The sequence below is a fragment of the Leopardus geoffroyi genome, chromosome C3 (assembly GCF_018350155.1).
Source record: "Leopardus geoffroyi isolate Oge1 chromosome C3, O.geoffroyi_Oge1_pat1.0, whole genome shotgun sequence".
Lineage (NCBI taxonomy): Eukaryota > Metazoa > Chordata > Mammalia > Carnivora > Felidae > Leopardus > Leopardus geoffroyi.
The window spans coordinates 30,022,964-30,047,761 of NC_059338.1; the positions used below are offsets into that span (position 1 = coordinate 30,022,964).

General features: G+C 38.6%; 1 protein-coding gene across 1 annotated transcript in view; it reads left to right on the plus strand.

The window, feature by feature from the left end:
* The first annotated feature begins 1,955 nt into the window (after positions 1-1,955).
* KIF14 (kinesin family member 14) overlaps positions 1,956-24,798 on the plus strand; it is a 56,920-nt gene continuing 34,077 nt past the window's right edge. Inside the window, exons 1-14 of the mRNA XM_045456570.1 lie at positions 1,956-2,295; positions 4,899-6,126; positions 8,040-8,294; positions 9,020-9,107; positions 10,378-10,476; positions 11,260-11,312; positions 13,024-13,054; positions 13,625-13,732; positions 14,588-14,704; positions 15,181-15,296; positions 16,622-16,794; positions 18,406-18,553; positions 18,815-18,878; positions 21,330-21,514. Of these exons, the coding sequence (XP_045312526.1) occupies positions 5,012-6,126; positions 8,040-8,294; positions 9,020-9,107; positions 10,378-10,476; positions 11,260-11,312; positions 13,024-13,054; positions 13,625-13,732; positions 14,588-14,704; positions 15,181-15,296; positions 16,622-16,794; positions 18,406-18,553; positions 18,815-18,878; positions 21,330-21,514 (2,552 nt within the window). The 5' untranslated portion in view covers positions 1,956-2,295; positions 4,899-5,011. The remainder of the gene's footprint in view (positions 2,296-4,898; positions 6,127-8,039; positions 8,295-9,019; positions 9,108-10,377; positions 10,477-11,259; positions 11,313-13,023; positions 13,055-13,624; positions 13,733-14,587; positions 14,705-15,180; positions 15,297-16,621; positions 16,795-18,405; positions 18,554-18,814; positions 18,879-21,329; positions 21,515-24,798) is intronic.

The following is a 24,798-nucleotide window of genomic DNA, read 5'->3' on the forward strand; positions in this document are numbered from 1 at the left end:
ACTTTTACTTTTGATGCTAAATCACCAGCACTGAAATTAAAAAAAAAACAAAACACATTTTTTTTTACTTGTAATTAATTTTTTTACACTTGCATTTAATGATTGGGTGTTTACGTTCTATTTTTTATATGAATTAATTTTGTGTATAGGTTGATTCTTTTGTGAGAAATACTATTGCCCATTTTCATATTGTTTGCTTTGTTATTCTACTTATAAACTTATTTTTCTTATAAAATTGAAAGAAATGTTTCCATCTTCTGTCATATTTAATATATTTTTCTCGTTAACTTGCATTTTGTCATTTCATTGTTACTATTTTGAATTACACATAATTCTCAAATTTTTATATATTTGAGATTGTCAGTCTTTCCTTTGCTATATCTTTTGCCCACAAACCGAATGACTATTTTCCCATAGATCTGATAAATATTATATTCTTTTTTCTGATGGTTTCTCTATAACTTAACCTTAAATTTTAGAATCTTTTTTTCTAGAGAGACAGAGAATGAACCTGTGTGCGAGTGGGGTAGAGGAAGAGAGCATCTCAAGCAGGTTCCATGCCCCGCACAAAGCCCCTGGTGGGGTTCCATCTCAGGACCATGAGATCATGACATGAGCTGAAAGCAAGAGTCAGATGCCCGACTGAGTGAGCCACCCACGCACCCCTAGATGATTTTTAAAGTTAGTTTTAGAATGAGTACTTTATCATCCATTCAGTGTTTCTATATAGTTGGAGCCACTTCTGATTTCCCTTTATATCCCATTGAATACATTTCTATTACCTGCACTTTTTGCCTTTTCTTTTTTTTTTTAATTTTATTTTTTATTTTTTAAATTTACATCCAAATTAGTTAGCATATGGTGCAACAATGATTTCAGGGGTAGATTCCTTAATGCCCCTTACCCATTTAGCCCATCCCCCTCCCACAACCCCTGCAGCAACCCTCAGTTTGTTCTCTATATTTATGAGTCTCTTCTGTTTTGTACCCCCCTCCCTGTTTTTATATTATTTTTGTTTTTCTTCCCTTATGTTCATCTGTTTTGTCTCTTAAAGTCCTCATATGAGTGAAGTCATATGATTTTTGTCTTTCTCTGACTAATTTCACTTAGCATAATGCCCTCCAGTTCCATCCATGTAGTTGCAAATGGTGCACTTTTTGCCTTTTAAAAGATACTTTTGCTTTAAAAAATTTTGAAAAGAAAATTTAAAAGAAAAACGTTTAACTGTAAACTTCATCTGGACACTGGGGATAATATTAATAGTTACCTCATAAAATATTCAGGAATAAATGGAAAAAATCCCTTGTAAGACATTTAGTATACTTTCCACCTACACGCTTTGCATAGGAAATACAGCACTAGAAACGCGTTATTGTGCTTAGCTTGAGGACAAATAGCCATTTTTACAACTTCATTTTAAGGTGGACAGACCATGTTTTTTTTATACTATGGATCGACAAAAGTCAACTCTTCTCATTTAAAAGCCATCTAAGGGGTACCTGGGTGGCTCACTCGGTTAAGCTCTGACTTCAGCTCAGGTCATGATCTCTGGTCTGTAGGTTCAAGCCCTGCAAAGGGCTGTCAGCTCAGAGCCTGGAGCCTGCTTCCGATTCTGCGTCTGCCCTCTCCCGCTCACCCCGCCTCCCCACACCTCCTCTCTCTTTGTCAAAAATAAAATAAACATTAAAAAAAAAAATTAAAAAAAAAAATCCACCTTAGTGAGCTGCCATATGTCACTCAGAATCCAGCTCCTCCCTCCAGCCGGATTTAAAGGGGCCGAAGCTCCGCGCGGTAGCTGAGACTGGGGAGGGGCGGGCCCCGTTGCCTAGGAGAAGTGGGCGGTCGGATCTAGTGTTTGGACTCTTTGAGACCTAACAACAGCGCTTCCTGGGGGTGGGAGGAAGCGAGGGCGCGGTGCCCGACGCCACGTCCAGCAGCCAATCAAAATGCAGGGCGCCCATTCAAACCGCTGCCGCAGAGGGAGCAGGTTGTGGGGCTGTGAGCGGTGTGGGGACTTCCTCGGGGAGGTCTCGGAGAGTGGCGAACCCTGCGGAGGGGCGAAGTATCGGTGTCGTGGGGGCGAGAGGGCGTCTTCTTTACCGGCGACCGCTGAGGTGTGGGCGGAGGCCTTAGCTCGGGTCCCCCCACCACCCCGGAATCCTGGTCGGCGGCGAAGGGGCCCCCGGAGGACGCGCACGGGCGGCGCCTCTGCGGGGACAGCGCAGCCGGACTTAAGGGCCTCTCGGCCCACAGCCTCACCCACCGAAGTCTCGCCCAGTCGGTTGACATTAAGAGGTACACTCGCTGTCCCAGCCCTCGGAGTGACTAGCTTGAGAACCCATCCACGGGGATCTTTTGGTTTGGGTTGTGACAGTTTTTTCCCCCTTCTATTCATTCCACTCCTTTTAAAACTCTATGGCGAACCCCCTCCTGCCCCCCCCCCCCCCCCCCCCCCCCCCACCAAACAGAAAGCCGTGTCTATCAGCGTTAAGTAGCAAATAGTTTTTGGCTGCCCTAGAATTTCCGGAATCTTCTTGCCTTTACATTTCTTTCCATAATAGGAACACTCTATACTTTTTTAAGAGAAAATGTTGAAGGGAGGAGCTTATGTCCTGACGATTTTTTGGGGTGGAGGTAATGACTGTTACTCATTTAGAACTTTAAAAGACTTACTTAAAGATTAACTATTATTTTGTTCCTCAATAGCATTATCTACGGAATTGAGCAAGTGTCATTTTACAAGTTAGAACCCGGCATGCAAATTTAAAGACTTGTTTACATCAATATAACCAGTTTGGGGCAGAGCTGAGTAGAAGCCAGGGCTTTTAGCTGTCACTGCTGTTTTTTTTTTCTTCTAAACATTAATGCCGGATAGATATTGTTGACATATTTACTCACACACCTGTCTACTTTGTTGTCTAATTGCTAGAGGGCAAGCTGTCCACTTATCTAATCTTGCATAATTTTTCTCAACACAAGTAATTAATTTACAGTACTTATATTTATTGTCTGCATTACTTATTTGGGAATACTCTGTTTTGTGACACCACTCAAACTAATCTCCATGACTGTTCCTGTATTTAACATACATGCAACAGGTATTATCAAAGTGCTTTACTCCAGCCTTTGATTTAGGTGCTAGGGTTTCTGTTAGTCCTTCTCCTAATCTGCAAACACAGAGTACTTAAATAAAAATCTCTGCTGACAGGCGCTCCCTCCCTCCCTTCTTTCTCCTCTTCTTCTCCTCTTCCTCCTCCTCCTCCTGCTGCTGCTTGTGTTAAAATACACACTTATCATCTTATCTACTTTTATGTACACATTTTTTTTTTTTAACGTTTATTTATTTTTGAGACAGAGAGAGAGCATGAACGGGGGAGGGTCAGAGAGAGGGAGACACAGAATCCGAAACGGGCTCCAGGCCCTGAGCTGTCAGCACAGAGCCCGATGCGGGGCTCGAACTCACGGACCGCAAGATCATGACCTGAGCCGAAGTCAGAAGCTTAACCGACTGAGCCACCCAGACGCCCCTATGTACACATTTTAACGTGTATATCCTTAAATACATTCACATTGTTGTGCAGCCATCACCACCATCCATTCCCATAATCCTCTGTCATCTTGTAAATCTGAAGCTCTATATCTATTAAACAATAACTCCCATTGTCCCCTGCCCCCAGCCCCTGGCAACCACTGTTATACTTTCTGTCTTTATGATGTTAACCTCTCTAAGTACCTCCTATGAGTGGAATTATACAATATTTGTCTTTTTTTTTGTGACTGGCTTATCTCTCTTAGCATTATGTCTTCAAGGTTCATTCATGTCGTAGTAGATGACAGAATTTCTTTTTAAAGCTGAATGATGTTTCATTGTACACGTATACCCCATTTTGGTAAGGCCGTTCGCCAGCCCATGGACACTTGGGTTGCTTCCATGTTTTAGTCATGTGGAATAATGCTGCTATGAACATGGGTGTACAAATGTCTCTTCAAGACCCGGCTTTCAGTTCTTTAGGTTACATATCCAGAAGTAGAGTTTCTGGATCAAAAGGTAATTCTGTTTTTCAATTTTTTGAGGAACTTCCATACTATTTCCCACACTGGCCGTGCCATTTTATATTTCTACCAGTTGTATACCAGGGTACCAATTTCTCCAGTCCTTGCCAGGACTGTTTTTTTGTTAGTAGCCATCCTAATGGGTGTGATGTAGTATCTCATTGCAGTTTTGATTTGCATTTCCCTAATGATTAGTGATGTTGAGCATCTTTTTTATGTGCTTGTTGGCCATTCATATATCTTCTTTGACATGCACTTTTTACATCTTTTAAGTCGTTTGGGACGTTTGGCCTGATATAGTGGTTATCTGTGTATTCTTTCTAGACTGAGGAAATGGGAACAGGGTCTTGTTTTTGAAATCCGTAGTATCTGTCAGAGGGCCTGGCACATAATGGGGACTCAGTAAATATTTGTTGCACAATGGTTGTAAGGTCTTTGAAGGCAGAGATTTGTCTGAAACTGCTTGGGAATAGTATCTGAGGAGGAGATCATGGTTTATTCTAATGTGTTCCTCTGGGAAGTTACTTTCACAATGGAAGTTTCTCATATTTAAAAAAAAATGGTTTTTTTTTTTTAATGTTTATTCTTGAGAGAGAGACAGAGCATGAGCAAGGAAGGGGCAGAAAGAGAGAGGGAGACACAGGATCTGAAGCAGGCTCCAGGCTCCAAGCTGTCAGGACAGAGTCCAACGCGGGGCTTGAACTCACAAACCACGAGATCATGATCTGAGCTGAAGTTTGACGCTTAACTGACTGAGCCACCCAGGTGCCCCTAAGTTTCTCATATTTTTTAAAGTCTGTTTGGAGTCTGTGTAATCTCATTTTTTTTTTTTTTTTTTTTTACAGTTTAGGAGATAGTTTTGGAAACTGATACTTAAAATATGGCTGGAAGTCAAATGAATGTCTCAAGAAGAGCTTAGTTGCTTCGCTGACCTTTTTTAAGACGACTTGCTGCCACAATGTCAGTGTTCACCACACATAATAGAAACAACAGCGATATCCTTGGTATACCTTCTTCCCCAGGGAGTTCCTCGCTGAATGTCCTCACCCATGGTAGCAGACCTGAGCTGCATGTGATGTCGGATATGACAGAATGTGAACACGATGATCCATTATTGAGATCGGCAAGGAAAATCAGAGACATGAACAGTACTTATGTGATTTCTGCCTGTAAAAAAACAGGAGATGTACCTCTGACCCCTAACCCTGTAGGTAGATTGGCACTTCAGAGAAGAGTCACCAGGAACAAAGAATCCTCTTTGCTTGGCAGTGAGTTGGGAGACTCCGCCGAAAACACTGCAGAAACGCGTCTTACGTTGCGGCGGCGTGCTAAACCAGAATCAGTGGAGAAGCGGAAAACAGCTCAAACAGATTGTGGGGAAAAGTGGAAAACAACACAGAATGTGGGCAGTGCAGCCGAAAATGATGGTGCTTCACTGGAAGCTAGTACAAATGTAAGGACTGTACATAAAGATAAAAACCCTTGTATTGCACCGGTTGTACCTTTAGCAGACCCAAAACGCATTGAAATGACGGCCGCTGAAAACCACAAAGAGACATTTGTTGCCCTCCCTGGGGCAAATGAAAAGGTCGCACTTAAGTACTTAAGTAACAGAGCACCCACTGGTTCCCAGGGTCAGACTGAAGCTGTTCCATCGGGACGCTTGGCAACCAAACCTCTTCCGAGCAAGGTGAACATCAAAGTGTCGGGGAACTTACCTCACAGAAGTATTGGGAAGGATACTGCAAAATCTGCAAATAAATTTGAAAGCTTAGAAAAAAGAAGAACACCTACAAAATACATTGCAGGACACCGACTGACACCGAAGTGTGACACATCACAGCTGACGAGCCCAGCTGCGTCGTCACTGCTGAAAAAGAGGGTGCCTAGCCTGCAAGCTACACAAAAGCGAACAAGTTCTCTGCCTGCAAATGAAAGGGAAAGGTCACGAGAAAATACACTCCCTCTTGAAGAGGAAACCGCAGGTCGGAACCCCCCTGCAGAGACAGACCCCTTAAAGGTGGAGAACAGTCAAGTGACAGTGGCAGTACGGGTGAGGCCTTTCAGCAAGAGGTATGTTACACCTTTTATGTTTTCTATTTATCATTATTATTTTAATGTTTATTTACTTTTGAGAGATAGACGGAGTGTGAGCGGGGAGGAACAGAGAGACAGGGAGACACAGAATCCGAGGCAGGCTCCAGGCTCTGAGCTGTCAGCACAGAGCCCGACGTGGGACTCAAACTCACGAACCCTGAGACCATGACCTGAGCTGAAGTCGGACACTTAACCGACTGAGCCACCCAGACGCTCCTCACCTTTTAATGTCTAAGGCTGAGCTAGTGACACGTAATGTGTGTGATTCCTCTCTGCTTTTGGAAAGTGAGCGTATTCGTGTATCTTCAGGCGTGGCGTGGCATTTCTATGTAGAGAGGACTTTTAGGTTTAGTTGTAGTACCCTGATTATTTTTGATGATTGGCTGTAAAATTAAAACATTGAAGTCACTGGAGTTTGCAAATGTAAATTTCTTTCGATATACTGCTTTTAAAAAGTCGGAAATACTTAAGTCTCTAATGCAGTCTGCTTTCAAATCTGCAAGATATGGTGGGCTATTCTCTGTTTCTCTTAAAAAGAGCACTTGTTAGCTCACTTACTCCCCATAAAGGCCCTTCCAAAACCCCTTCCAGTGTAGAATCATCCCCATCATCATCTCTGTTCTATAATAGTTATAAATGCAGTGATATATTAGATTTGATTTTGATGGCAAAAAAAAAAAAAAAAAAAAATCTGTCTCCAAAGTGATTGGGAATGAGATGGTCACAGATTACAGGTAAGGCTGAAAAAGATGGACGTGAATGTGGCATCTGATTATTTTTGAATGTTTTACGGAGGGACCGTGAAAAGCTTCAGAGTTTTTGACTTGTATATCTAAGCAAGATATGAGAGGATATGGTGGCAAGGGGAAGGAGCCTCTAGTTTGAACCTAAATCAGTAGTTTGAGGCAAGTTACACAGTGCTTTAAAGCCTGTTAGTAAAAATGTGGGGTTAGTGACAGGTGAGAGAACTGAGGGTGAGTTGACTGGAGAGAGAGAGGGTGGGGAAACCTAAAAGACCTCCAGAATCACGATAGGATGAGAGGCAAAGAAAGAACAGAGCTGGTAGGAACAAACCCCATGATGGAGGACTACCCCGAAGAGAACTTAGCAAGGGCCCCAGTGCCTGATTCCAGACTCATCAGACAAGCCCTGTAAACTGTGTTTATAGCCGGGGTGGAGGGGCATTTGTCAAATTGATGAGGCAGGTGCTTTCCAGGATGAATTCTGATCTAAAGCAGAGTTGGGACAAAAAGGGGTATCTGGGACCAAACAAGGACTGATAATGTTCTCCTGCAAAAGTAGCGTAAGTGAAAGATTTCTACGTAGGTCTGAGATGGAAGGAGGGTGGACATGAAGATCCATAATATTAAGGGAGATAACCTAACAGAGGGAGGGGCCTTTGGATTAACAGTAACAATAGCTAGTGGCCAAAAGAGATTTATGATTGAAATTACACTTAACTGCGTTTGTTGCACTTATATTTGCATTTCATGTCAGCTTTGTATAGATCTGCACCTACAAAATTTATTTATATTAAAACGTTTCCAGATTTGAACTGAAGAGTATAGGTAGATTATAGTAGGTGGGATGAGAGAAGGGAGAGCTCAAGAGAAAAAGGAAAAAGATGGAAAATCCTGTAAAAGAAGGGTAACTTTTCAGATAACATTTTTGGAACTCCATTTGCCCTTTAAGTGGTGGCAACTGGAGCCAGGGGAAGTATATTTTGGAAAACCACCATAATTATGTTAGCTGGTCTGCACTGTCCACGGAAAACTAAAGAATTCTCTTGCCCTACAGGAATTTTATATTTAACTGGTTTTGAGGTTCTTATTTCTTTTTTCTTTCTTTCTTTCTTTTTTTTTTTTTTTTTTTTTGTGCTTCTTTTAAAGAGAGAAGGTTGAAAAAGCATCCCAGGTGGTCTTCATGAATGGAGAGGAAATAGCTGTGGAACATCCCGACATGAAACAAGTTTATAATTTTATTTATGATGTTGCATTCTGGTCTTTTGATGAATCCCATCCAAACTATGCCAGCCAGACAACTGTTTATGAGACCCTAGCTGTTCCGCTCCTGGAACGAGCCTTTGAAGGCTACAATGCCTGTCTCTTTGCTTATGGTCAGACCGGCTCTGGAAAATCATATACGTAAGTTTTATTCCAAGTACAATTATCGAGAAACCTTTAAGTCTTTGGTGAGAAGCAGCATGGTTTGATAGAAAGAATGTGGTTTTGAAACCATACAGATCTGGGCTCAGATCTCATCCATTTTATATACTGGTTCTGCAAACTTGGGCAAGTTACTTAACCTCTGGGCTTCAGCTTATGCAGAAGATACTGTTTAGCTTGTAAGTGTCAATGGCCCATTTGACTGTACATTATATTTCTTGTATAAGCCAAAGCCCTGAGAGGTTATTTTGTAAGTATTCTTGTGAGAATTAAAAGTAAGTCATCTGATAAATGGTAATGGTATACCTGTCCTAGAAGGAGATACTCGGAATTGTAACAGTAGCTAACGTTTACTGAGTTCTTACTATATTCCAGGAACTGTATTAAAGACTCTGCTTATACTGTCTCACAACAACCCTCTGAATTAGATAGCTCCTATTCATTCCCATTTTACAGAAGAGGAAATTGAGGTTTATTGGGGTCAAGTATCTTGTCCAGGGTCACAGACCTAGTAAGTGGTGAGATCAAGATTTGAACTCCGGAAGATTTGGCTTCAGAGCCTGTGTTATTAGATTTTAATGAGGTTTAATTAGCTTGCTTCCCATTCACTCCCAAACCCTTTTCCCCAAAAAGAATTTTAAAAATGCTAATTTTATGTAACTTCTCCACCGCACCCCCCTCCCCATTTATTATTTATTTTTCAGGATGATGGGACTTAGTGAGGAACCAGGAATAATTCCAAGGTTTTGTGAAGATCTTTTTGCTCAAGTAGCCAAAAAACAAACCCAAGAGGTATGTTCTCATCTGTAAACCTTCATATCAGACTAGAAAACAGTCAAATCAAATTAAAATCAGAGTCCTCGCCACTAAGGAAATAATGGAAGATGTGCTGTGAGAGAATATACAAGATAGGAGGGAGATAGGTTTTCTTAGATGAGGGAACAACTGAGCTTATTTTGGAAGGAAACAGCAGTTATTAGCTTGGTGAAGAGGGGGAAGGACATTCTAGGCAGTGGGAGCAGTGTGTGCAAAGATTTGAAAACGAGAAGGTAGGGGGGCGCCTGGGTGTCTCAGTCAGTTGAGTGTCCAATTTTGGCTCTGGTCATAATCTCGCCGTTGGTAAGTTCGAGCCCCACATCGGTCTAGCTGCTGTCAGCACAGAAGCCGTCAGCTCAGAGCCTGCTTCAGATCCTCTGTCCCCCTCTCTCTCTGCCCCACCCCCACTTGTGCTCTCTCAAAAAATAAATAAGCATTAAAAAAAAAAAAGTAGACTTTGGGAATCTATAAATTGTTTACTTTAAGCATGGAATCTGAGGGTGTGGGGTGACAAGAGATTAAACTAAAGAAGCAGGCAGAACTCAGCTTGTGAAGGACTTTATGAGCCATGCTTCCAGGAGTCTAAAAGGCTATAGAAGGTCAACAGGGAAGTCAAAGGATCATCTTTGTTCTTAAAAAAAAAAAAAAAGATAGCTCTGGCTGCAGTTTGGCGAATGGATTGAAAGGAAGTAGAACTAACTGGATGCAAAGAGATCAGCTGTGGGACTTGTAAACTGTGTAAGGAAGGCATGACAAGGAGCTAGATTAAGTCAGTGACTGTAGGGTTAAACATTTGAGAGGTCTTAGTAAGTAGAACTTACCTTCTTTGGAGAAATGTCTATTCAAGTCGTTTGCCTATTTTTTAACTGGGTTGTTTGTCTTTTTGTTGTTGAGCTGTAAGAGATCTTTATATATTCTGGATACTAGAACCTTATCAGATATATGATTTGCAAAAAAAACACAAGGGTTTTTAAAATAATTTGCATAAGGGGCGCCTGGGTGGCGCAGTCGGTTAAGCGTCCGACTTCAGCCAGGTCACGATCTCGCGGTCCGTGAGTTCGAGCCCCGCGTCAGGCTCTGGGCTGATGGCTCAGAGCCTGGAGCCTGTTTCCGATTCTGTGTCTCCCTCTCTCTGCCCCTCCCCCGTTCATGCTCTGTCTCTCTCTGTCCCAAAAATAAATAAACGTTGAAAAAAAAAAAAAAATTTAAAATAATTTGCATGCTGTGTCTCTATTCTTCCTACTAGGTCAGCTACCACCTTGAAATGAGCTTTTTTGAAGTATATAATGAAAAAATTCATGACCTTCTGGTTTGTAAAGGTGAAAATGGGCAGAGAAAGCAACCAGTAAGATTGAAACAATTTATAATTTGCTCTTAATTTGTTTTTGTAAATGCATGTAGTTATATTGGTTCTCAAGATGATCTAGAGAGCTTACATTTTGACTAAAGTTGCTGTTAAATGATAGCAAATGCTTGGAATCTACAGTCTAAATAAGTAAATCAATAGTAAATAAGCTGAATGTTATTGTTAGTGGAAATTAACTTAGGTATCAAATTTAGCCTCTTGTAAAGCAAATATTGTATACAAATTAAAGATAAAATATTTGTTCCAGAGTTGAGTTGGACCACTTAAGTCAAATGCCAAATCCCTAAAAGTCTATAAAGCCAAAAACCAGAAGTTTAAAAACTGTGTTGTTATTATAGAATATGTATCTTACCAGATTATTTAGCAAATTGATAACATTTCTGGTTACAAAGTTTAAAATGTATAATGTAAAACTGAAAACAATTTTAACGGTCTGAAATTTATCGAACATATTTTAGAGACATATTTAGAAGCATAGAGATACTAGTTACTGCAGATCTTAAGAATATAGAACTAGTAAGATATTTGATGCTACAGTCAACTGTGGCATATTGTGCGATTAGAAAACAGTTTGGATATTGAAATTGTCTTAATGCCTTACAGATTTGTGTTTGTGAGAACCTTTATATTTACCCCTGGGTCAAGTAAAGGCAAATCTCTTTGCCTTAAACTCAAAATATAGACAAAAAAATCATTTAAAATTATATTTTATATGAAATAATTTGTCATGCCCTTAATAGTGCTAATGTTTGCTTCCACTAGCTGAGAGTAAGGGAGCATCCTGTTTCTGGACCATATGTTGAAGCTCTGTCAATGTAAGTGTTTGGCTCAGCAAGAGCAAGGAGAAAAGAAATGAGTAGAGTGAATATTGTTCTCATTTGCCTCCCCAGCTTTGAAACCCTGGATAACTATTTAGCCTTCTACTCTTAATATTATTCAAATAACCATTCCTTCTCTTTCCAACTAGAGTGTGGGCTGCGTGTTTTTGTATTTGTTTGTGTATTTCACAACATGTGTAAAGTGTCGAGCATAGAGTGTTATGCTGTGTGTGAAATACTTGATTTTTCTCCCTACCCCCCGCCTTTTCCCTATTAAGTTAAGCCTTCCCTCTTGAGCTGCTTTATATATCTATCACTTGAAGCTGAAGAGGGGAGAAGGTAGTAAGATAAGGTCAGTGCTGAGAGTGTGAAACATACTGAATCATTTACTTCATCTTTCAACACTCCAAATGCTTTCTTATTTTTTATTTTATTCTTTTTATTATTTATTTATTTTTTAATTTACATCCAAGTTAGTTAGCATATAGTGCAACAATGATTTCAGGAGTAGATTCCTTAATGCCCCTTACCCATTTAGCCCATCCCCCCTCCTACAACCCCTCTAGCAACCCTCTGTTTATTCTCTATATTTAAGAGTCTCTTGGGGCGCCTGGGTGGCGCAGTCGGTTAAGCGTCCGACTTCAGCCAGGTCACGATCTCGCGGTCCGTGAGTTCGAGCCCCACGTCGGGCTCTGGGCTGATGGCTCAGAGCCTGGAGCCTGTTTCCGATTCTGTGTCTCCCTCTCTCTCTGCCCCTCCCCCGTTCATGCTGTGTCTCTCTCTGTCCCAAAAATAAATGAACGTTGAAAAAAAAAAAAAAAATTAAAAAAAAAAAAAAAAGAGTCTCTTATGTTTTGTCTCCCTCCCTGTTTTTGTATGATTTTTGCTTCCCTTCCCTTATGTTCATCTGTTTTGTATCTTAAATTCCTCATGAGTGAAGTTGTATGATATTTGTCTTTCTCTGACTAATTTCACTTAGCATAATACCCTCCAGTTCTATCCACGTAGTTGCAAATGGCAAGATTTCATTCTTTTTGATTGCCGAGGAATACTCCATTGTATATATATACCACATCCTCCTTATCCATTCATCCGTCGATGGACATTTGGGCTCTTTCCATACTTTGGCTATTGTCGATAGCGCTGCTATAAACATTGGGGTGCATGTGCCCCTTTGAAACAGCACACCTGTATCCCTTGGATAAATGCCTAGTAGTGCAGTTGCTGGGTTGTAGGGTGGTTCTATTTTTAGCTTTTTGAGGAACCTCTGTACTGTTTTCCAGAGTAGCTGCACCAGTTTGCATTAATGCTTTCTTAAGGGAAAGGGAAAGTGATTAGGAATGGATTCAGCTCCATTTAATAAAACTGGGATTATGTTAAGATCCATACATACCAGCATATCCACCCCCATGTATACATCAAGTGTATGTTTTGGTCTCATGAATTAGACTTGAAAATTATAATGTTAAGAGCTAAGCTGCTTCATTAATTAAAATCATGCTTTTTGGTAAAATTAAAGCATTTTATTTTCTACCCTTCAAGAATGGAGATAGTGAAAGATTCTGTGAGAATCAGTATAATAATACCTATGAGTTATTCAATTGTGGTCGTTAGAGAGTAATTATATAATTGAGAGGTTATTATATTATGAGAATAAGAGTGTAATAATCAGTTAAATTGATTTTGTCTTCTTACTTTTTAAAAATAGGAATGTTGTCAGTTCTTACTCTGATATCCAGGTAAGATTGATTGTGTTTTATTTTCTTTCCACTAGATAAAGATCATAATCTTAAGTATTCATAAGAATATTTCTCCTTAATTACTACTTACATAAGTAAAAAGTTAATCTTGTTAATTCATTATGAGCTGATTTTGTTTGTTAAACTTTAATCAAAAGAATTACTCTTCTTAACTAAAAATAAAAATTGACCATCATAGTAGCTGAGAGTTATTAAAATAGCATTTTAAAAATATGATTTGCCTGGCTGGCTCACTTGGTAGAGCATGTGACTCTTGATCTTGGGGTTATGAATTTGAGCCCAAGTTGGGCGTAGAGATTACTCAAACGTAATAAAATCTTTAAAAAAAAAAATAAAGGTGTGATTTCCTGTTTCAGATATCTGTGATGGAAACAAAATTGACAACGGGAATACAAATTATTAAATGATAAACATGTATTTATTTCATTTTATAAACAGATTATAAAGCATATATGTTGCCAAACATGCTTATGTAACTTTTTTGTTCCTTAATTTGTTCTGATAAATTTTAGTTTACAGTTCTGACCTCCCTCTCTTCTTTCCTCTAAGAGTTGGCTAGAACTGGGAAATAAACAAAGAGCGACGGCTGCTACTGGTATGAATGATAAAAGCTCCCGATCGCATTCAGTTTTTACCCTGGTGATGACCCAGACCAAGGTATTCTTTCTGTTGATTATTTTCTTAGGTAAGATAACGACTGTATTCAGGTTTTATGTTTTTCTTATTTTATTCTTTAAATCAAAGGTAAGAGTATAGTAATCTATATATATAACATAATTGGAATTGAGTATACACAATAACTGAATGACTTTTAGTATATATGGCAGGGTTTTTTTTGCTGTTTAAAAAGTGAACAACATGATTATTAATTTATATTATTGGTGTTATCATATCAAAATATGATAATAGGTTATCAATATATGGTAACTGTATAGTATTTGGAAAAACCTATCAGAAAGTCAGAGATTTTAAAAAATTCAGCCATAGGTTCCGCTACTCAAATAAAACATCTCTAAATATTTTGGCATATTTTAGTTATTTTACAGTCACACTTAAACACATTTACAAGATCTGCAACAATTTTATGCTATTAAAATTCTTTGCCAAATATAATTTTTCATAGCTGTGAAATATTCCATTGACTATTCCAGTTCCTCAAGTTTTTCTCTACTGTTGGACATTTATGTTGCTTTTAAATACCTTGCTCCTTTAATGCTGGGATAAACGACACCTTTGTGTTCGTTAAGCTTTTGCTCTATTTATGGCTGTTTTCTTAATAGAGAAGTTGTGAGTTTTTCTCTCTTTAAAGTCACTTCTTTGTGGCATAATGCAAGCATTGCTCCATATATTCTTGGATATGTATGCATTATAAGTTGTCACAGATTCATGAAGGGATAGTTTCAAAAATAAATGAGTCGTTTGTAATCTTGTATAACTTTCCATTTCAAGACTTACATTGATAGCAAATCATAGAAGAATTTATGACATTATTTTACTATCATTTTGCTACAGATAGAATCTGTGGAAGGTGAAGAACATGATCACAGAATAACAAGTCGGATAAACTTGATAGATCTGGCGGGCAGTGAACGCTGCTCCACAGCTCAGACTAGTGGAGAGCGCCTGAAGGTAAATATGAGGCTTTGGTAGGGCACCTGGCTGGCTCAGTCAGTGGAGCATGTGACTCGATCTCGGGGTTGTGAGTTCGATCCCCACGTTGGGTGTAGAGATTAATTAAAGAAGTAAAATCTTTACCAAAAAATATGAAGCTTTTCTGATTTTGATAAAACTTATTCCCCATGGCATTATTTTTAGGAGATTAATATTAAATATATTTAGCAAGAGCAACAGCAACAATAAAAAACAAAAACAAAAAACTTTACGTGCAATTTATGGATTGCATTGCTGTGGTTTAAAAAGAGATCTTTACTTTTTGTTTATGTTTACTTTTTAAAGAAAATTAGTAAATTTTGAGTTTTAAAAAGGTGGTAGTTTATGGTAGAAAATATTTACTCAATAATTATATGAGGGAAGGAATATATTTTGTGAAATAAAGTTATTGCCGAGCAGTTATTTTAAATTAGATGTTATTATCTTGTATGCAGGAAGGTGTGAGTATTAACAAGTCCCTGCTCACATTGGGAAAGGTTATATCTGCGCTTTCTGAACAAGCAAACCGGAAGAGAGGTTTTGTTCCTTACCGTGAATCTGTCCTTACATGGCAAGTATCTTTTGAAGTACAAAGAATTGTATAAAATATAGTGAATACTGTGGGGAAAAGAACAATTGACTGACTTCATGTAGCTTTGGGACAGAGCAGAAGTGCTTAGTGGTGTGAATTCTGGAGCCGGCCTACATGGATTTGAATCTCAGCTCTGCATCCTATAAACTATGTGACTTTGGTCAAATCCTTATTACTCTAGTCTGTTTCCTCCTCTGTAAAATGGGATAATAACAATGCCTACCTTTTAGGGTTATAGTGAAGATTAAATAATTAATGTAAAACTCTTAATACATAGTATGTTCTATATCCATGTAAGCACCTGTTACTATACTTACTATTTTTAGTGCTTAATGTTTAATGTTTGAGCATACATGATATCACCGAACATGTTGGTACGTGTGTAAAGTGAAATTGTCTTGTTTATTTGGCTAGCATTTTAAGCGTTCAATATGTGTTTTCATTAATGAATATGTTTTCATAAATCAGATACATTACATTCAAATTACATCTGTATAGATTTAATATCTACTTGTGACAAGCATTAATACATAATAATTCTGGTAAGGACTGTATCTCTACTTGACAGCAACATGTCTTTACAATTGGCTTATTAGAAGGTAGTTGTCGCCTCACAACACGTAAGGGAAAATCTGATTTTTGTGTGTGTGCCTTTTGAAAGTTAAAGAATAGTGAAATTCATTCTGCATTAATAAAGATAGGCATTTTAGTCTCATACTACCTTTTTTCTTCTAAAATAAGGCTTTTGCGTATAGTAGAAAACAAAATTTTTGTTTATATGTCCATTCATCATATTCAATATGAGCACCTGTTCAGAAAGGTTGTGGTAGCACTGGAAATACAGGGATGAGCAACACATATCGTTTGTTTCCTGAAGTAGCTCAGAGTCTAGCCTGGGGAGAGGGAAGAGCTACCTTACTAAATACTCGATGGTTAGCCATATTTTAAAATCTTTGCACTGGTTATTGTTTCACGAAACAATATAAAAAGTATAAAAGGAAATAAAATGTTCATGAGATCTAAAAGTAGCTACAAATATCAAAAAAGCTCTGAATGGTGGGGTGCCTGGCTGGTTCAGTCGGCAGAGCATGCGACTCCTGATCGCAGGGTCATGAGTTCAAGCCCTACATTGGCCATAGAGCTTATTAAAAAAAAAAAAAAAAAAAAAAGTTCGGAATGGTGTTTGAGTGAAGAGTATAATTCTGTGTTTTATACCCTATTAGCTTGTTTTGTGGTTTCTAGATAATCACTGCTATTAAGTTGTTGTAGAAGCAAAGTCTAATTATAACTTACTTCCCTTGAAGGCTGTTAAAAGAAAGTCTGGGTGGAAACTCAAAAACTGCAATGATTGCTACAGTCAGTCCTGCTGCCAGCAACATTGAGGAAACATTAAGCACGCTTAGATACGCCAGCCAAGCCCGCATGATAATCAATATCGCCAAAGTAAATGAAGATATGAATGCTAAGTTAATTAGAGGTGACTATGTTTCTAAAAATTTAAAAATTATTTTGTAACAGTTAAATCTCAAATATTAATTTTAGTCATGAAAATGTGCAATTTAAGAAAATTAAAGATTTTTCTTTCATACTTATTTATAATAGATTTTAGTCATCATTCTACAGTGATGGTGGAAGTGAACTGGAAGGACAATGGGAAAGAGAATAAAGAAACCATCAGGAAAACTGTGTAGAAAACAGAGAGTGGGTAAAGGGGAAATAGCAAGCATAGCAAAATCATCTTACAGACTGAGCCATAGATGCATACAGCAAAATAACAATAATATTATTTATTATTTTTTCTCTTATGACCTTTTCTCCATTGTCATTCTGTTTATCAGCTCTACTCTTGCTTAGTTCATTGATCTAAAGGATAGTGATCCTGGGTGCCTGGGTGGCTCAGTCGGTTGAGCGTCTGACTCTTGATTTCGGCTCAAGTGATGATCCCAGGGTTGTGGGATTGAGCCCCACATCAGGTTCTGTGCTGAGTGTGGAGCCTGCTTGGGATTCTTTCTCTGTCTCTCTGTCTCTCTGTCTCTCTCCCTCCCTCTGCCCCTCTTCCCTGCTCATGCACTCTCTCCATGTATAAAATAAAATACAGGGATGCCTGGGTGGCTCAGTCAGTTGGGCGTCCGACTTTGGCTCAGGTCATGATCTTGCAGTCTTTGAGTTCAAGCCCCACATCAGGCTCTGTGTTGACAGCATAGAGCCTGGAGCCTGTTTCAGATTCTATGTCTCCCTCTCTCTCTGCCCATCCCCTGCTCATGCTCTGTCTCTCTCTCTCTCAAAAATAAATAAAGATTAAAAAAAGAAATTAAAAATAAATAAATAAATACATACATACATACATACATACATACATACATACGATAGTGATCTAAAGGCTTGAGTTTCTAGCAAAGGCCTAACTTCATTTATGCTAAATACTACATTCTGTTTATCTTTTGGGAATCACCTGCTGAGGATGGGCTTGAACACCTGCTAGGAACCCTTGATTTGTACAGTTTCTCTTGGCTTATGTGGAACTACCATCTTGTCATAGTCCTTTGTCCTCTGGTCCTTTTGAGCAGCAGAGGGTGAATAGCTACTTCAGAGGAGAAGGCCAGAGAAGAACGAGTTTATTGTATCACAGTCCATTTTCTCCCTTTTCGATTCCCCTCTCTTTCACAAATAGGGCTGTTTTCATTAAAAATAAGTATTCTGAATTCCAGCTTGAAAAATCTTTGATTTTTATCAAACATGTTTTTATGAGTAAGGTTTGCCAGGGCAGTCCTGGTTTATGTCTGCTGTCTCAGTGTGATGAATAGTTCTGCCTTTCCTTCTCACAAGTGTCCCACTTTGGACACTACATTATATGGCCATAGTGTTTATGAGGCTGTGGGGCGCGGGGGGGGGATTCATTAACATGGGAGCACTTTTTCAGGTTAAGTAGGGATTTATAGGTAATGTAAGTAAAGTAAAATTGATTTCTGCAAATATTGTTTTATTTAATAATATTTAAAATTTCAAGTAAGATTGGAGGATTAAGCCTCCTGTGGTAGTTATTACATATCAGATGTTGTTAATCATGCATCTTTTTACAAATATTTAGAATTGAAAGCGGAAATTGAAAAGCTAAAAGCTGCTCAAAGAAACAGCCGAAATATTGACCCCGAACGATATAGGCTGTGCCGGCAAGAAATTACATCCTTAAGAATGAAACTGCATCAACAGGAAAGAGACATGGCAGAGATGCACAGGTGGAATGTAGTCAGTACTTCAGATGTCAGGGTGTTGTCTGGAGTCATTGGACTGGTGGGGCTGGGGCTGGTGGAGAGGGAGGACCTTGGGAGGGGTCTGCAGCTCTGTTTCTCTACTTTCTGTGTGAACAGAGCAGTCCATCCCAGACTGTCATTTGTTAAATATCCCGAAGTGGCTTCCTAATCTTTATTGATGGTCTTTTGAGTCTCAGTATTACGTGTCTGGATATTTTTAACTCTATTATTTTTGTCTTTGGAAAGAGCCTGGAAAGAAAAATTTGAACAAGCCGAAAAAAGAAAACTTCAAGAAACAAAGGAGTTACAGGTATCATTTCAACTCTCTAAACTGATTTGAAAATTAAATAAAGATGACAGTAAATATGCAAATCTAATTTCTCAAATGCTCATCGCATACTGACTCTGTACAAAGCAATACCATAAACAGAACTAGTGTAAAGAAGTGTCGAGATAAAGATTGTGATTAGTTAGAGCCCATGGCTGTGTTGGAAAGTTAAAATATAAACAAACCATCTAATTCTATTTACTTTGGTTCAACAAATATTAAATATTTGTGCTGTGCTGGGCATGGGGGTGGCCCAAGATGAATAAAATGTAGTTTTGGCCCTCAGAGAGCATGTGATCTGAAGGGAGGTTTACAAAATGTAAATAGATGACAGAAATGCAGTTTGACTTGACTCAGTTGAACCATATGACACTGCCATTTTTTAGGTAAAAAATGGTTGAACACTGGGAGGGTCATGGGGTCATGTGGTTCAATCTAATGCAATGAAAAGCGTATAAAAGGTAGAGAGCAGGAGATGGGAGGGAGTAATTAACTTTGATGGGGATGGTTATTAAGGAGGACTTTAAAGAGAAAGAGACAAGATTTTGTTAGGCTACCAAAGTCAAGATTTCTAAGCAGGAAGTCCCATATTCAGAATCATGGAGGGACAACACAGTGTGGATGTTCACGGAATTGACTTGTATATTAATGCTGGTGACAGAGATTAGACTGGAGGGAGATGCAAGATTCAGATCATGACATAGTTACGAATTTGAATTTAGGTGACTAGGAGCTACTGAAGGGCTCTAAATGGAAAGGGAGTGACATGAGTAGACTTGTGTTTTAATAGATGATTCTGGTAATGGTGGATTTGACGGAGGAAAGACTGATGATGTGTGGGGAGGTTATTCATGTAGGAGCCTGTTACCATGTTTAAGGCAAGAGATGGTAAGAGCTTGGAGGAAAGAAGTGGTGGGGGAATGTCTAGTGGAGGAGCTGGATTCATGAGATAGAAAGGCGTTAAAATTGATAGGCGCAGAGGGTGTTTTTCGATGTGTGTGTTGAGAGAAATGGAAAAGTAAAGAATGATCCCAGGTTTCTGAAGTGTGTGCATTGCATTGTGAAATTATGAAGTCATCAGTGTGGTCAAAGAAGTCCGACGACAGTGGGTTAAAGAATGACTAAGGAAATAGAGCCATACATGTAAACCTGAAAACCTCAAGTGGGAATTGAAGGAATCAGGAAGGGGCTATGAGATTGTGGGGAAGTTTTATTTTGTTCCTTTTGGTTTTGTTTCTTTAAAGGATGGAAGAGACTTAAACTTTTTTTAATTAATTAATTTATTTACTTATTTTTGAGAGAGAGAGAGCTAGAAAGCCTGAACAGGGGAGGGGCAGAGAGAGAGAGGGAGAGAGAATCTCAAACAGGCTCCATGCTGTCAGGCTCTGAGCCTGATGCAGAGCTTGATCTCAGAAACCATGAAATCATGACCTGAGCTGAAAACAAGAGTCAGACGCTTAACTCACTGAGTCATGCACCCTGACTTAAACTTTTTTATAGGAATCAAAAGCCCTTAATGGAATGAGGTTCTAAAGGGAGATGGGAGAGCATGGGTCAAGGGCAAAGGTATTGGCAGTGAAGGAAACATTTCAAATGATTGGTAGGCAGAGTATCATAAGAATTGAGCAGAAGGGTGGAATATTCCTTGGTAGTGGTCAGTCCAGCTTCACAGAAGTGAGATTTGAGTTTTGAAGATTTGGCTTTGAAGCTTGGGCAAGATTTTGATAGGCAGAAAAAAGGAAGAGTGCATTCTAGGAAAGGAAAATTATGTGAGAGTAAAGGTATAAAAGTTTAAGGTGTGCTCAGAAGAGGATGTGTAGATCAGTTTTATGGGAGCAGGCAGTTTCTATAAGGTCATAGGGAGATAAAATTGGCAGCATATGTTATGGTTAGTTTATTGATTTTCAAGCTAAGAAATTTGTTTTATCCTGTGTGAACCGGAAAGTGATTGAAACTGACCAGGGAGTTGACATTTTGAGAATACTCTCTCAGGAGCATTAATTTGGTATAGGATGTAAGATGGACTGAAGACAGGAGGAATTGTTGACAGGGCGATCAGGAGGCTGCTGCAGTCGTTCAAGTATGAGGTGATAAGGGTGTGAACTAAGGTGATGGCAGCAGACACAGCAAAAGGAACTGACCCATTCTAAAGACAATCAGTCAATAAGAATAGGCACAGTTTGGGGATGATGGATTGTTGTATGAGAGGGCTGAGGATGGTGAAGATCAAAGAAAGGTTAGCATAGCTCTAAAAGTCTAAGAAGTATGATGGTAAGAGTCATAGAGAAGTCATGAAGTAGGGAGTCTAAGAAACCTTTATTGAGACTTCACATACGGTGATTTTAATGTTTAACATAGACCATTTATTTTAGGTGGATTTAATAATTTGATGCTTGTCATTAAGGTTCATTTGTTTTCTCTGATCTCTGCTAGAAAGCAGGAATTACATTTCAAATGGACAACCATTTGCCAAACCTTGTCAATCTCAATGAAGATCCTCAGCTATCAGAGATGCTGTTATATATGATAAAAGAAGGAACAACGACTGTTGGAAAGTATGGACCAAACTCAAGCCATGATATTCAGTTATCTGGAGTGCTGATTGCTGATGATCACTGGTATGTCATTCTTCTAAAAATAAAAAGGCACCTGTTCATTTTTAAATAGGCTCTGTATCTTGGTAATGTATGGTTTCCTTCACGTGAGGAGTTCATTTATACTGATTCTTTGGTATAATTCTTCAAATGCATCTTTTAGCCAAGGCAAACTGACATTCTGCGTGTTTCGCAAGGAAGATAGGTTAATTACTCTCAGTGTGAGGTACAGTGTAATGCTATTTCTGTTTTGGTGTATGTGATCTCTTGGTTGAGGGATCATTTCTTTTCTTGGAATGATAATCATTGACGTTAAACTAAACTTCCATCCATCTTTTTTTATTTTTTAAGTTTATTTTAAGTAATCTCTACACCCAATGTGGAGCTTGAACTCATGACCCCAAGATCAAGAGTCACATGCTCTTCTGAGTGAGCAAGCCAGACACCCCAAACTTCTATCCATCTTACATGGCAAGATTTTTGGTTGGATTGACAAATTAAAAGTTTTTTGTTCGATGTGAATTTTGTTCATATGAATTGAATGATTATATACATATTGTTGGGATGACAGTGTACGTAAACTGTTTTGGCTCCATGTTGTTTTCAAGACTCATTCATGTTGATGTTCTTTTATTTTTACTGCTGTGAAGTATCTTATTAGGTGTATTTATCTATCTTTTATATTATTACAGTATATCTCTTGTCGATAGACATTTGGATTGTTTCTAATTTTTTGTTACCACGTTACAGCTGTGTCTATTCTTATACATGCCTCTGGGTACAAATGTGGAGAGTTTCTCTAGAGTAAGTTTCTCAGATGATAAACTGAGATGCGAGCCTTCAAGTGGTAGCCAGTAGGAACTTGGGAGGCCTGACCTACCAGACCAGTCATGTTTAACTGTGAGCAGCCTTTCCGTTTACCCTGATCTGCTGTATAAATATTATGATGGTCTAATTATGCTAAAATAATATTAATTTTTAAAGTTTGGGAAACACTCTTAGATTATATCTAAGAATACTTGAGATTATAGGATATGTTCTTATTCAACTTTACTTCAAAGTAATTTCAAATTGTTTTCCAAAATAATTTTCAATTTGTTTTCCAAAGTGTTTTCCAAATTAGTTTTCCAAAATTTGTTTTCTAAATTTGTTTTCCAAGATGATTATGAGTTTTTACTTCCATTGGCATTGAGAGTACCTATTATTCTATATCCTTGTCAACACTTGGTATGCTCAGACTTTAATTTATGCCAGTATGGTAGACATGATATGGTATCTCATTGTGGATTCTTTTTGCATTTCTTTGACTAATCGTCTTTCATGTATTGGCCATTTTAGTTTTCTTTTATTTTTTAAATGTTTATTTTGAGAGAGAGAGAGCAAGTGGGCGAGGAGCAGAGAGAGGGGAAGAGATAGAATCCCAAGCAGGCTCTGGGCTGTCAGCGCAGAGCCCAATATGGGGCTCCATCTCACGAACTGTGAGATCATGACCTGGGCCAAAATCAAGAGTCGGGCATTTAACCAATTGTGCCACCCAGGCGCCACTAGTTTGTCTTTCTGTGACTTGCCTATTTATGTCTTTGGTCTGTGTTTTAGTTGGATTGTTTTTTTACTTGGTAGTTTGTAAGAGTTCTTTATATATTCTCATTGCCAAGCCTTTGTTTTGTGTGTTGCAAGTATCTTTTTTTTCCAGTGTGTAGTTTATCTTTTCACTCTCTTATTGTGCCTTAGGATGGATCAAAGTTCTTCATTTTATTGTAGTACATAGCATCAATCTTTTCCCTTTACAACAGTTGTGTCTTCTTTAAGAAATCCTTTCCACGCTGATGTCATAGAGATGTTCTAAATTTTCTTCTAGATGTTTTGAAGTTTTGCTTTCACATTTAAGTCCTTAAGTAGTTCTGGGGTTTTTTGTTTGGTGTCAAGTAGGGATCTAAATTCATTTATTTCTCATGTGAATCACCAATTCTCCCAGTATCATATATTAAATAGTATAATTGCTTCTTTTGTGATCTGTAGTGTTCATATAAAAAATTTCCAAAAATATGGGAATCTTTTTCTTCTCACTAATACTCTCCATAGTCTTAATTGTTTGAGCTTTATAATGTCTTTGTATCTAGTATGGCAAATCCCCTTCTTCAGGTCCTTTTGTTCTTCTATTAGTTCACTGCTTTCTATAACAAATAAATCTACTATTATTTACACCAGTGGCAAAGATACATGACATAATCCCAAAGTGTTAATAGTCCAGTAGGGGACTAGGAAGTCCCCTGCTTGCCTGGCAGTCTGTATTTCCCCTTTTAGTACACTCATCACTATTGTCTTACTCACCACACAGTGAGCTTTATGACAGCTGGGTTTGTGTCTGTCTTCATTGCTGAGACATATCTAGTACATGGGGGCTTAATGAATGAAAGAACTTCAGTAGCTATCAATGTGTATTAATGTTACATGGGTCTTGCATTCTTAGTGCTTAGAAGTAAAGTCCACTTATAGTTTGAATCCTAAAGACAAGCTTCTAGCATTTAAAAAAAAAATTGTTTTTAAGTTTATTTATTTTGAGAGAGAGAGTGTGGGAGGGGCAGAGAGAGACGGAGAGAGAGAATCCCAAGCAGGCTCTATACCATCAGTACAGAGCCTGATGTGGGGCTTGAACTCATGAACTGTGAGATCATGACCTGAGCCAAAACCGAGTCAGACACTTAACCAACTGAGCCACCCAGGCACTCCAAGCTTCTAGCATTTAAGTTGGTCCTTGAAGGGTGGAAGCGATAACATTCTTCCTATGTTGAAGAAATGACTCAAAAGAGAGAAGCTGATGTCAAGGCAAATTCAGGGTTCTGATATGGATGGTTGAGTATAAGATAGGATTCTTATGGGGAAACAGTGATGGGTAAAGAATGTTGGTGGTTGAAGCCAGATTGTGGAGAGTTCAGAATGCCAGGCCAAGGAATTTTGATGTTAGAGTAGATAGACCTAGGAGAGAGAAGGAATCAGAACAAGTAGATATTGTTTAAATCTTTACCTGGCTAAGACCCTAGACTGGTAGGAAGGATGTATTGCTTAGGGGTGAGCTATTCCTTCCAGATTCTTTTCTCTAGATGCTCCATTTGAACTGTTATTCTTTAATTATAGATCTTGGAGCCGAATCAACAGCTAGAGGTTTTGGGTTAGGACTCAGCTTTTGCTGCTGTTTTTTCCTCTCTGTCAAGTTAATCCAAAGATGACTTTGGAGTGTCTTTCCTATTCTCTAAATAAAAAGACTCAAAGGAACATGTAGCATTTATAGCTGATTTTCCATAGTGTCA